We start from the raw sequence: 10,477 nt of genomic DNA on the forward strand, positions 1-10,477 counted from the left end.
CATAACTTTTTTTTCTGTCATGTATGATCAAATTATGAAAAAAAAATTCCTATTAAATATGCTCAATGATTGCCCAAAGCACGTTCATGGCTAAAGGTGAGATTTTCAACTTAGAGGGATCTAATTTTTTGTGGACGAACTTTCTTCGTCTCTCTCCTTTTATTGTATCCTATCCGTAAAAGTCCGCCGGAAGTCAATATATGAATGCATTGGAAATTTGTGGGATGTGCTATGGGAATAAGAAAATCAACTAGTGTGGAAAATGATGTGGGGAGCCAGGTTGATCCTCTACCGAGAGTGTTTGGTGGGCCAGAAAATATCAGCATCGTGCGCCTTTTGGGTGGTTTCATTGGTCTATATGTAAGATCAAGTCAATGTCCTCTTCTCCGGAGGAAATACGATTTGGGAGAGGCAAGGAAGAGGGAAGACAGTAGTTCTTGTTGAGAGAGAGATGGGGGTGTGTTATGGTACTCCTGACTTCCCTACTCCTAGCAATACTGGTTCTCTCAAATCAGGTACTCTTAAAGTTTTTCCGAAAGTGATCTTAATCTTTACATCTATGTAGTCTCTGTAAAATGAATCTTTGTGCATCAGATTGGAGTCTTTAATCTTCTTCTTGTCATCGTCTGAAGCAATTTTCTCTGTTCTTTGTTTTTCTTTTTTGAAACTACAGGAATGAAGTTGACAATCAGTACTTCATCATCTCCTGCAGCCAGCAATAGCCATGACTCGCCGGCTGCCCGCGACAGAAAGGGCTTCGGAGATGGAAAGATTGTGGCAGACCCCAGCTTGACCGTCTTCAGTTTCGCAGAGTTGAAAAAGGCAACCGAAAATTTTCATCGCAATGCACTGATTGGAGAGGGAGGATTTGGTTGTGTCTTTAAAGGGATGCTTCATGGGAAGCAACAGTCTGGAAGGACGGAGACTATAATAGCTGTGAAAATGTTAAACCAGTCTGGTAATCAAGGGTCCACAGAGTGGCGGGTAAGAACTAAGTCGTCTTCATTTTCCTTTCTTAGAAAATAAATACTTTGCTTTGTCCATTACAAAAACGAAGCAACCCAAATGCATGATGGTACTGATGGGAGCTTGCCATGCCCAACTCAACTGTGTCAATAGACACCCTCGTTGGGAAAATAGAAGGAGCAGAAATACCAGACGACCTGAATTTATATGGCTATATAAACGCAAATCCAAATGTACTCGAAGTTGATAATCCCAGGATTTTCTGTAAGTGGTGGCCTTGCCTTGCAATTTTGTTTCTGAAAGGGCCCTTGTAGGATTGCATCTGATTTTGGTTATAGAGAGATCAGATATTTCTGAGAGTTCATTGATTGCCTCATCGGCTTTGTTAGGGTGCAAAATGAAGGCAGTGGGCAGCAGACAACAGTATTGCTGGTGCCTGACTGATTAGTGTTAATTGTTTGGTGATATTACCTAAACGTATGTTCACGATCCTCGTGAAGTTTTCAGTTATCTAACCCCACTTTAGTCTACACAATGTACATTATTTAAATTTAAATGAAGTAAAAGAAGAATCTAAGAAGCAATTTTGCTTCAATCATTCCAATAGAAAGGAAAAATTGAAGATTCAGTTACAGTTGAAAATACGCTTTTGGGTTTGTTCTTGAGATTATTTGGTCACCAAGGTCCTCAGCAGATTAGTTTATAAGGCTATATTTAGTTAACGGTGATGAACTTTCTTTTTGCATTTCTTTTATTTTGTAATTGACTAAGTAAACCTATGCCATGAGAGTGTGTGGCCATTGGCTTGTATGATGCTAACTAAGGGAGAACCTACTAAGTGTGATTTGATTGCAAGGAATGAAGAAATTGCGTAACAATAAGTTCAGTCTTCCATCCATGTAATCATCAACCTTTTCGATGTGATCATAGCCCCCAGGAGACTTCGTCTCACTCATCGGCCTTGATGGACGGAGTCATTCAACCTTCTTGGACTAATGCAATGTGGTTCTTTTCATAGTGAACTTGTTTCCCTTATCCTTTGAGCGAATTCTGCTTCTATATTCAAGAACTGAAACAAATTGCAAAGCCAATCAAATCATATAGGGTGGATACACCACTGCAAGATAAAGTCACCAGTTTGATCGCAAATTATAAATGGTTTCAGTTACAAATTTCAATGATTCGGCATAGCTACTACTGGTTTCATGCGGGCTAGATATTTTCTACAGAGCTAGTATGATTTGAAGTACATTTTACCAATATCGATATGTATTTTATATTACAGGCGCACAATGACCCGAGTCTTCAGTCAAACTATTAGTTAAACTGAACATTTCAATGGGAATTTGTCTCAGTTCCCATTCTGTACCTTTTGTTTTGATATCATCTATTCCATTGTGATTGTTTCAATTCTTTGACCAATTGAAGCCTAAGGAGAAAAACATCTACCTGGTCTAGGGGGCTTCCATTTCTTTCGTATCTTTTACTACTGACAATGTGTGAGACTCTCTTTTGCTTATTTTCGTGCAGAGGAAGATAGATTTTCTCGGAAGGCTTTCTCACCCTAACCTTGCCAAGCTCCTGGGATTTTGTCAAGAGGATACAACTTTAGCTCTTGTTTATGAGTTCATGCCAATGGGCAGTTTGGGAAACCAGCTATTCCGAAGTAAGTGGTCTGATCACTCTATGAATTTTGGAAAAGTTTCCTTAACGATGCCAATTGTTTAGCATATCTTCTTGATCATTTGATAGTCATAGTTGATGCATGTGCCTATTTCAAAATTCAAGCTAGTTTGAACATGTACTTGCTTTAAAGCATTACTTACATTTTACACTGTCCATTACTCTGGTTCAGAGGGCTCCCCTGCTCATCTTCCATGGAATATACGCCTCAAGATTGCGGTTGGGGCTGCCAGAGGCCTGGCTTTCTTGCACTGTCCTGAGAGGAAACTCATATTCAGGGATTTCAAAACTTCAAATATTTTGCTAGATGCGGTTAATACTTTATCCTCCTTATAATGATTAAGGTTCTGTATCTAAAATTCATATGAACTCTATCATTCTAGTCAAATTCTTGGGAGAAGTATAATGATGACAATGACATGCCTAGTATCTCACTTTGAAGACTTGCAATTGCGTCCTCTAACCAGGAGAAGAGAGTCATAATAGCGAGTGGAGATCCTATGTTTCCCTCTGCTTAATTGATGGAAGGGTTCTAGTTGATTGCAAATCTATCCTTCTTAGATTTGATGTTAAGTTCAGAACACGAGACAAGACCATTAACCAGTCCCCAGTTGCTTTTAGATATCTCCATATTGTATTTTGCTAGATTCACAGAAGTTTGCAATTGATATTCAGGCCGGAACCCGAGTCTAATCCACTGTCCGGTTCTTCTCCAGTCCTACACGGCCAAACTCTCGGACTTTGGATTGGTGAGGTCTGGTCCTCCGGGGGAAACGTCACATATTTCAACACAGTTTGTGGGTACCTCCGGCTATGCTGCCCCTGAATACCTAGAAACTGGTAATTTTTTTATTGTGAAGTGCCTTTTGGTGACTTAGTGCTGAAGAACATTCAGTCTTGAATTTTGACAATAATATCAGGAAGTTATTTTCTGATGCTTCGCTGCAACATCACATAAAACTCTTGGATTTTACAGGGCGTCTCACTGTAAAGAGTGATGTTTACGGTTTCGGCATCGTGTTGCTTGAGATACTAACAGGCTTGAGGGCAGTGGATAAGAGCCGTCCAGTAGGCAAACATCTTTTAGTGGAGTGGGCCACATCACGCTTATCCAGGAAAAAACAGCTGAGGACTATAATGGACTCCAGATTGGAGGGCAAATATTATATACATTCTGCATTCCAAATAGCTCAGCTTGCCTTAAAATGCCTCCAAACAGATCCTAAGTTTCGGCCTTACATGACTAAAGTCGTGGAAGAACTGGAATCGATAGAAGCTGCCAGTGCTAAGAGAATACGACGCAAATCTTGAATTTATTTATTATGTAGTTCGTACTTCATGTGATGTGATCAAAGTCTATCACTTCCCAGGATTAATCTCGGGCTTTGAATGTTCTTTTCCATTGTACCCAGTAGTTACTTGGTGTTGTGTTTTCTTGTAAGTTCTTTGGAATTACTCATACGTGTCAATCATTATGTGCATGGACTTGTAAATTGAGATTGTTGTGATTGCACTTTCTTTAAGAGGGAGAGGGGAACGGTTTTTCGATGGCTAATCCTCAATTTTGTTAGCAATCTAAGGTTTACCAAAAGAAGTCCGTAGCTCTTCAAGATTCCGAGCTCTTTTGTTTCTTTTCATGCTCGGGCTTTGAACATCAGCAGAAGCTCATTCTTGTTGCTGTCATGAATTTGTTCATACGGTACTCGGCCCGCCACCAATCTCCAGGAAGTATTATGCGGTTCGGCTCATTCTCATAGTCATTTTTTAGCTCTGAGACATGGTTGGGTTACTGATTGAGTTATTTAAAGCAAAGAGCTGCTCAGTTTTCCATTTAAAATGAACAAGACATGTAATTTGTTGCTATTTTGTTGCAGCAAAGACATGTCCAATTGTTTCGTTATCCTTTCTTGGTTTCCCGGAACATAGATAATAGTAAAATTGGAGGCATGACAAGCACAATAATCTAGGCTCGATCTGGATACAGTTTGTTGAACGTGAAAACAACAATACAGTGTCAAAAATAGAAATCATGGTATACAAAGATCTGCAGGGATTTGGGAACTGAAATCTCGATGCAAGACTAATGTTAACTTATTAAATTTCAAACTATCGTAATGTATATGATCGCGTAGCTATGCTAAGGGACTATTGCTTAAATATGAAGTATGAGCAAGTTTTTAGTTCTATAAAAGATTGCACTTTGTTTTTTCCAAAATCAAAGTATCCTCGAGTCATGCAACATTACATGCTAGTATTAGATAAAGTTGAATTGAAATTCTCTCAAAATGTAATCTATCCTATTTCTATCTCAAGAAGGAGCAAATGTAGGACTAGACGTAAAAAAATGTGCATCTTGGGTCCGGAACCGGTCCCATGTAAGACCATAATTTAACTTTATGAGTCATAAAATTCATATGAAACAATATAGTAATGAATCGGTAGAATAGTTCATATGCCGATTCAGAAAAGCCAAAAATCGGTGTCTTTGGCCGCTAGCAAAGAGATCTTTCGCCGTTAGCAGAGAGATCTTTAGCCAAGATAGTTTTCTGTGGGATGAAATTCCCCATAAGGGAAAGAATGGAAGGGCAACCGTACAATGACCTTTTTCAGTTAACAACTAAGGCTATCAGGCATGAAAATCTACTGAAGGAAAGAGATAGAAAGCCCGGTAAACATGATGGGGTCTTTGTGGAGAGGTATGAGCTTAGTGCTGACTTAGACCCAGGGGAGTATGTTGAAGTGGCTGTCGCTAAAATGGTGATCGATGACTGTATATCTGTCGGGCATTGAGACCGGCAAAGACTAAAGAAAGGATGAAGGATAAAGGTAAAACTTCAATGAACAGTGCATCTTAAATATCAATATTCAGCCTGAAGGTGCTGAAAACTGTCTTAATTGTTCTTGTGACCCTCATAATATTGCACTTGCGAAGGTTGCTTGGACATGATTGTTGAGAGGAGGCCTGGAATGATAAGAGAAGGAGATGAGATTGGGTGGATTCGTCTTCATTATGCTGCTTGCTTTGGGTGGAGTTGAAGCAGTCAGCTGTTCCGGCGACGTGATAACTCCGCAGCGTACCTCGATGACCAATATGCAGAATCCCCTCTACATATTTCAGCATTTCAAGGCCACGAGAATATCGTTGACGAGCTGCTTAGATTTCGTCCTGACGCTGGGGATGCAATAAAAAACAACGGGCAAACGACTCTTCATACAGCTGTTCTAGGTGGAAAAGTAAATGGGGTCAATTACATATTCAGAAATGCCTAACCTGGAGGATCTTATATACGAACAAGACAAGGATGGCAACACGGCTTTGCCTTTAGCTTCTCTCAACAGACAATACATCATATTCGTAGTCGCACGAGACAAAAGGGCGGACGATTTGGCCACAAATAAAGACCATTTGACTGCCCTTGACATTTTTCATGGTCATAAGGAGGTATGCTCAGTACCTGAACACTATATATTAGCGATTTGTTCCCTTTCAGGAACTTGGTATGTTTGTAGTCATGAACAGAATAGTCAGTAGTTAGACGTTTTCATCCCAAACTGATAGTCTGATACATATGTGACACATGTGTCACAAATCATTTCTCTTGTTTAATAATCTGGAAAACCAGCCTAAGGTAAGTAGGTATGTGAACCCATCTCTTGCATGCTCTTGTTGATTTTCTGAATGATTTTGTTAAAATGTTTGACACTTGTTAAGACACTGTCGAAAACTATTTAAAGTAAGTATGCGATTTTTCACAAATTATTTTTGTTCTGTCATGTATAATCGAATATTGAAAAACATTTCCTATGAATTATGCTTAATAAGCGCCCCAAAGCACTCATCTGGCTAAAAGTGAGATTTTTAATTTAGAGGGATCTAATTCTTTGTGCCTCATTGAATTACTTTCTTTTTCTCTCTCTCTCCTTCTGTTGTTTCCCATCAGCTATGGTACAGATAAGTAAGTCAACTAATGTGGCAGTGATTCCAAAAAGAAACTAATGTGACAGGGATGTGTGGACCCAGGTCACTTTTCTGCTGAAAGACTGTTTGGTTGGCCAGAAAAAAATTCAAGAATAGAAATATCCAGCTCAAGTTAATCAACTGTTGTTAGTGTTGCCTGATCTGGGAGCTTTTGGGTGGTTTGGTTGTCCTCTTCTCCTGAGGAAACAAGGTTTGGGAGAGGCAAGGAAGAGGGAAGACAGTAGTTCCTTTTAGAGAGAGAGAAGAGAGAGAGATGGGGGTGTGTTATGGTACTCCTGACTTCCCTACTCCTAGCTTTACCGGTTATCTCAAATCAGGTACTATTAAAAGTTTTTGCGAGAGTGCTCTTCATCTCTACATCTATCTGGTCCCTATAAAATGAATCCTTGTGCTTAAGTTTGGAGTCTTTCATCTTCTTTTTGTGATCGTCTAAAGCAATTTTCTCTGTTTTCGTTTTTTGAAACTGCAGGGATGAAGTTGACAATCAGTAGTTCATCATCTTCTGCAGCCAGCAATAGCCACGACTTGGTGGGTGCCCGCGACAATCAGGCCTTCGGAGATGGAGAGATTTTGGCAGCACCCAACTTAACTGTCTTCAGTTTCGCAGAGTTGAAAGAGGCAACCAAAAATTTTCGAGCCGATGCGCAGGTTGGAGAGGGAGGATTTGGTTATGTCTATAAAGGAGTGCTTCATGGAAAGCAACTGTCTGAGAGGACAAAGACTATAATAGCTGTGAAAAGATTAGACCAGAGTTCCGCACAAGGGTATAGAGAGTGGCTGGTAAGAACTATGTCGTCTCCATTTTCTTTTCTTGGAAAATAAATACTTTGCTTTGTCAATTACTGAAACGAAGCAAACCAAATGCATGATGGTACGTACTGATGGGAGCTTGTCATGCCAAACTCATTTGTGTCAATAAACACCCTCGTTGTGAAAATAGGAGGGGCAGAAATACTAGACAACCTGAATCTATATGGCTATGTAAACGCAAATCCAAATGTACTTGAAGTTGATTGTCCCAGGATTTTCTATAAGTGGTGGCCTCGCCATGCAATTTTGTTTCTAAAAGGGCCCTTGGGGAATTGCCTGTGATTTTGGCTATAATCAGATATTTCCGAGAGTTCATTGATTGCCTCCTCGGCTTTGTTAGGGTGCAAAATGATGGCAGTAGGCAGAAGACAACAGTATTGCTGGTGCCTGACTGAGTAGTGTTTATTGTTTGGTGATATTACCTACACGTATGTTCAAGATTCTCGTGAAGTTTTCAGTCATCTAACTAACCCCTCGTTAGTGTACACAATATGCATATTTTAAATTTAAATGAAGTACAAGAAGAATATGAGAAGCGATTTTGCTTCAAACATTTCAATAGAAAGGAAAAATCGAAGATTTAGTTACAGTTGAAATACGCTTTTACGTTTGTTCTTGAGATTATTCAGTCACTAAGGTCCTCAGCAGATTAGATTGGAAGGCCCCGTTTAGTTAACAGTGATAGAACTTTCTTTTCACAAACCATGCCATGAGAGTGTGTGGCCAATGGCTTTTATGATCTAACTATCAGAAGAGCCTATTAAGTGTGACTCGATTGCAAGGAATGAAGAATTGCACATCTAAGTTCAGTCTTCCATCTATGTGATGATCAGCCTTTTCGATGTGATCATAGCCTTAGGAGACTTGGTCTCACTCATCGGCCTTGATGGACGAAGTCATTCAACCTTCTTTGACTAATGAAATGTGGTTCTTCTCATAGTGAACTTGTTGTCTTTAGTTTTCGACTGAATTCTGCTTCTATATTGAAGAAGTAATGCAAATTGCAAGGCCAATCAAATGATATAGGGTGGATACACACTGCAAGATGAAGTTACCGGTATGATCGCAAATTATAATTGGTTTCTGTTTTATATTTCAATGATTCTGCATAGCTACTACTGGTTTCATGTGAGCTAAATATTTTCTACAGAGCTAGTATGATCTGAAGTACATTTTACCAATATTGATATACATTTTATATTACAGGATGCACAATGACCATGAGTCTTCAGTCTAACTACTACTAAAACTGAACATTTCATACTTTACCGAAAAAAAAAAACTGAACATTTCATTGGGAATTAGGTCTCAATTCCCAATTTGTACCTTTTATTTTGCTATCAACTATTTTATTGTGACTGTTTCATTCCTGTTGACCAATTGAAGCCCATGGAGAAAAACATCTATCTGGTCTAGTGTGGCGGTTTTTCATTTCTGTCATATCTTTTAATGCTGACCATGTGTGAGACTCTCTTTTGCTCATTTTCTATTTGTCGTGCAGAGGGAGATAGAGTTTCTTGGGAGGCTATCTCACCCTAACCTTGCCAAGCTCCTGGGATATTGTCGAGAGGGTGAAGATTTAGTCCTTGTTTATGAGTTCATGCCAAAGGGCAGCTTGAACAACCACCTATTCAGAAGTAAGTGGCCCAAATCTCTGTGATTTTCTGAAAAGTCTCCTCAAGGATGCCAATGGTTTAGCATTTTTTCTTGATCGGTTGATAGTCATAGTTGATGCATGTGCTTATTTCAAAATTCAAGCTACTCTGAACACGTGCTTGCATTTAAGCATGACTTACATTTTACACTGTCCATTACTCTGGTACAGAGGGCTCCACTGCTCATCTTCCATGGGATGTGCGCCTCAAGATTGCGATCGGGGCTGCCAGAGGCCTGGCTTTCTTGCACAGTTCCTGTAACATGATACACAGGAATTTCAAAACTTCAAATATTTTGCTAGATGCGGTTGATATATTATCCTCCTTATAATGATTATTGTCCTGAATCATAAAATCCATATGAATTCTATGATTAATCTAGTCAAATTATTGAAAGAAGGATAATGATGACAATGACGTGCCTATCACCTCACTTTGAAGACTTGGAGTTGTGTCCTCTAACCAGGAGAAAAGAGTCATAATACGAAGTGGCGATCCTATGCTTCCCTCTGCTTAATTGATGAAAGGGCTATAGTTGATTGCAAATCTCCTTACAGTTGATATTAAACAAGACGAGACCATGAACCAGTCCCAGTTGCTTTTATATATATATATCTCCATATGGTTTTTTGCTAGTTTCATGAAAGTTTGCAATCTATATTTAGGCTGGAAACTGAGTCTAATCCACCGTCGGTTTCTTCTGCAGTCTTACACGGCCAGACTCACGGATTTTGGATTGATGAGGTCTGGTCCTCCAGAGGGCGAGTCACATGTTTCAACACGGGTTATGGGTACCATGGGCTATGCTGCCCCTGAATACGTAATGACTGGTAATCCAATATAACGTTTTCCAGTGAAAAGTGCTTTTCGTTGACTTAGTGCTGAAGGACGGTCAGTCTTGAATTTCCACAATAATAGGAAGTGTATCAGGAAGCTATTTTTTACTCTTTGCTGCGACATTACATAAAACTCTTCGATTTTGCAGGGCATCTCTATCTGAAGAGTGATGTTTACAGTTTCGGCGTTGTGTCGCTTGAGATACTAACAGGCTTAAGGGCATTTGATCTGAACCGTCCGAAAAAACAACATAATTTAGTGACATGGGTCAGACCACTCTTATCTAGTAAAAGAAAACTGAAGACTATAGTGGGCTCTAGATTGGAGGACAACTATTGTATAGATTCTGCATTCCAAATAGCACAGCTAGCTTTGAAATGCCTCCAAAAGACTCCTAAGGGTTGGCCTTCCATGATTGAAGTCGTGGAAGAACTGGAATCAGTAGAAGCTGCCAGTGCTAATAGAATACCACGGGATGCTTGAACTCACTTATTATGTTGTTCGTACTTCATGTGATGTAAATCAAAGTCTATTGCTCCACATTTTC

The 10,477-nt window shown here is 39.5% G+C and overlaps 1 protein-coding gene across 3 annotated transcripts; it reads left to right on the forward strand.

The window, feature by feature from the left end:
- Window positions 1-263: 263 nt before the first annotated feature.
- On the forward strand, window positions 264-10,477 carry LOC115690799 (probable serine/threonine-protein kinase PIX13). 3 transcript variants are annotated; one of them, XM_030617272.2, is made up of 6 exons: window positions 264-515; window positions 674-984; window positions 2,497-2,632; window positions 2,822-2,961; window positions 3,366-3,489; window positions 3,626-4,146. In XM_030617272.2, exons 1-6 carry the CDS (start codon window positions 452-454, stop codon window positions 3,958-3,960), a joined length of 1,110 nt encoding a protein of 369 aa, XP_030473132.1. In that variant the 5' UTR covers window positions 264-451; the 3' UTR covers window positions 3,961-4,146. The 3 variants fall into 3 exon arrangements, with proteins under 3 accessions (XP_030473132.1, XP_030473135.1, XP_030473133.1); XM_030617275.2 differs by lacking the exons at window positions 674-984; window positions 2,497-2,632; window positions 2,822-2,961; window positions 3,366-3,489; window positions 3,626-4,146 and adding exons at window positions 7,098-7,408; window positions 8,940-9,075; window positions 9,264-9,400; window positions 9,800-9,923; window positions 10,079-10,477 and having other exon boundaries at window positions 425-515; XM_030617273.2 differs by lacking the exons at window positions 264-515; window positions 674-984; window positions 2,497-2,632; ... (1 more) ...; window positions 3,366-3,489; window positions 3,626-4,146 and adding exons at window positions 6,778-6,945; window positions 7,098-7,408; window positions 8,940-9,075; ... (1 more) ...; window positions 9,800-9,923; window positions 10,079-10,477.

This window comes from Syzygium oleosum, unplaced genomic scaffold (assembly GCF_021117445.2).
Source record: "Syzygium oleosum isolate NSW1041296 unplaced genomic scaffold, Sole_v2.1 Sole_v2.06, whole genome shotgun sequence".
In the NCBI taxonomy this organism is placed as follows: domain Eukaryota; kingdom Viridiplantae; phylum Streptophyta; class Magnoliopsida; order Myrtales; family Myrtaceae; genus Syzygium; species Syzygium oleosum.

Bases quoted from the DNA above. Each gene is read 5' to 3' on its own strand.
- LOC115690799 (XM_030617272.2), top strand. From the start codon at position 452: ATGGGGGTGTGTTATGGTACTCCTGACTTCCCTACTCCTAGCAATACT. The intron at 985-2,496 runs GTAAGAACTAAG...ATTTTCGTGCAG, and splicing joins AAGGGTCCACAGAGTGGCGG to AGGAAGATAGATTTTCTCGG. The intron at 2,633-2,821 runs GTAAGTGGTCTG...ACTCTGGTTCAG, and splicing joins GGGAAACCAGCTATTCCGAA to AGGGCTCCCCTGCTCATCTT.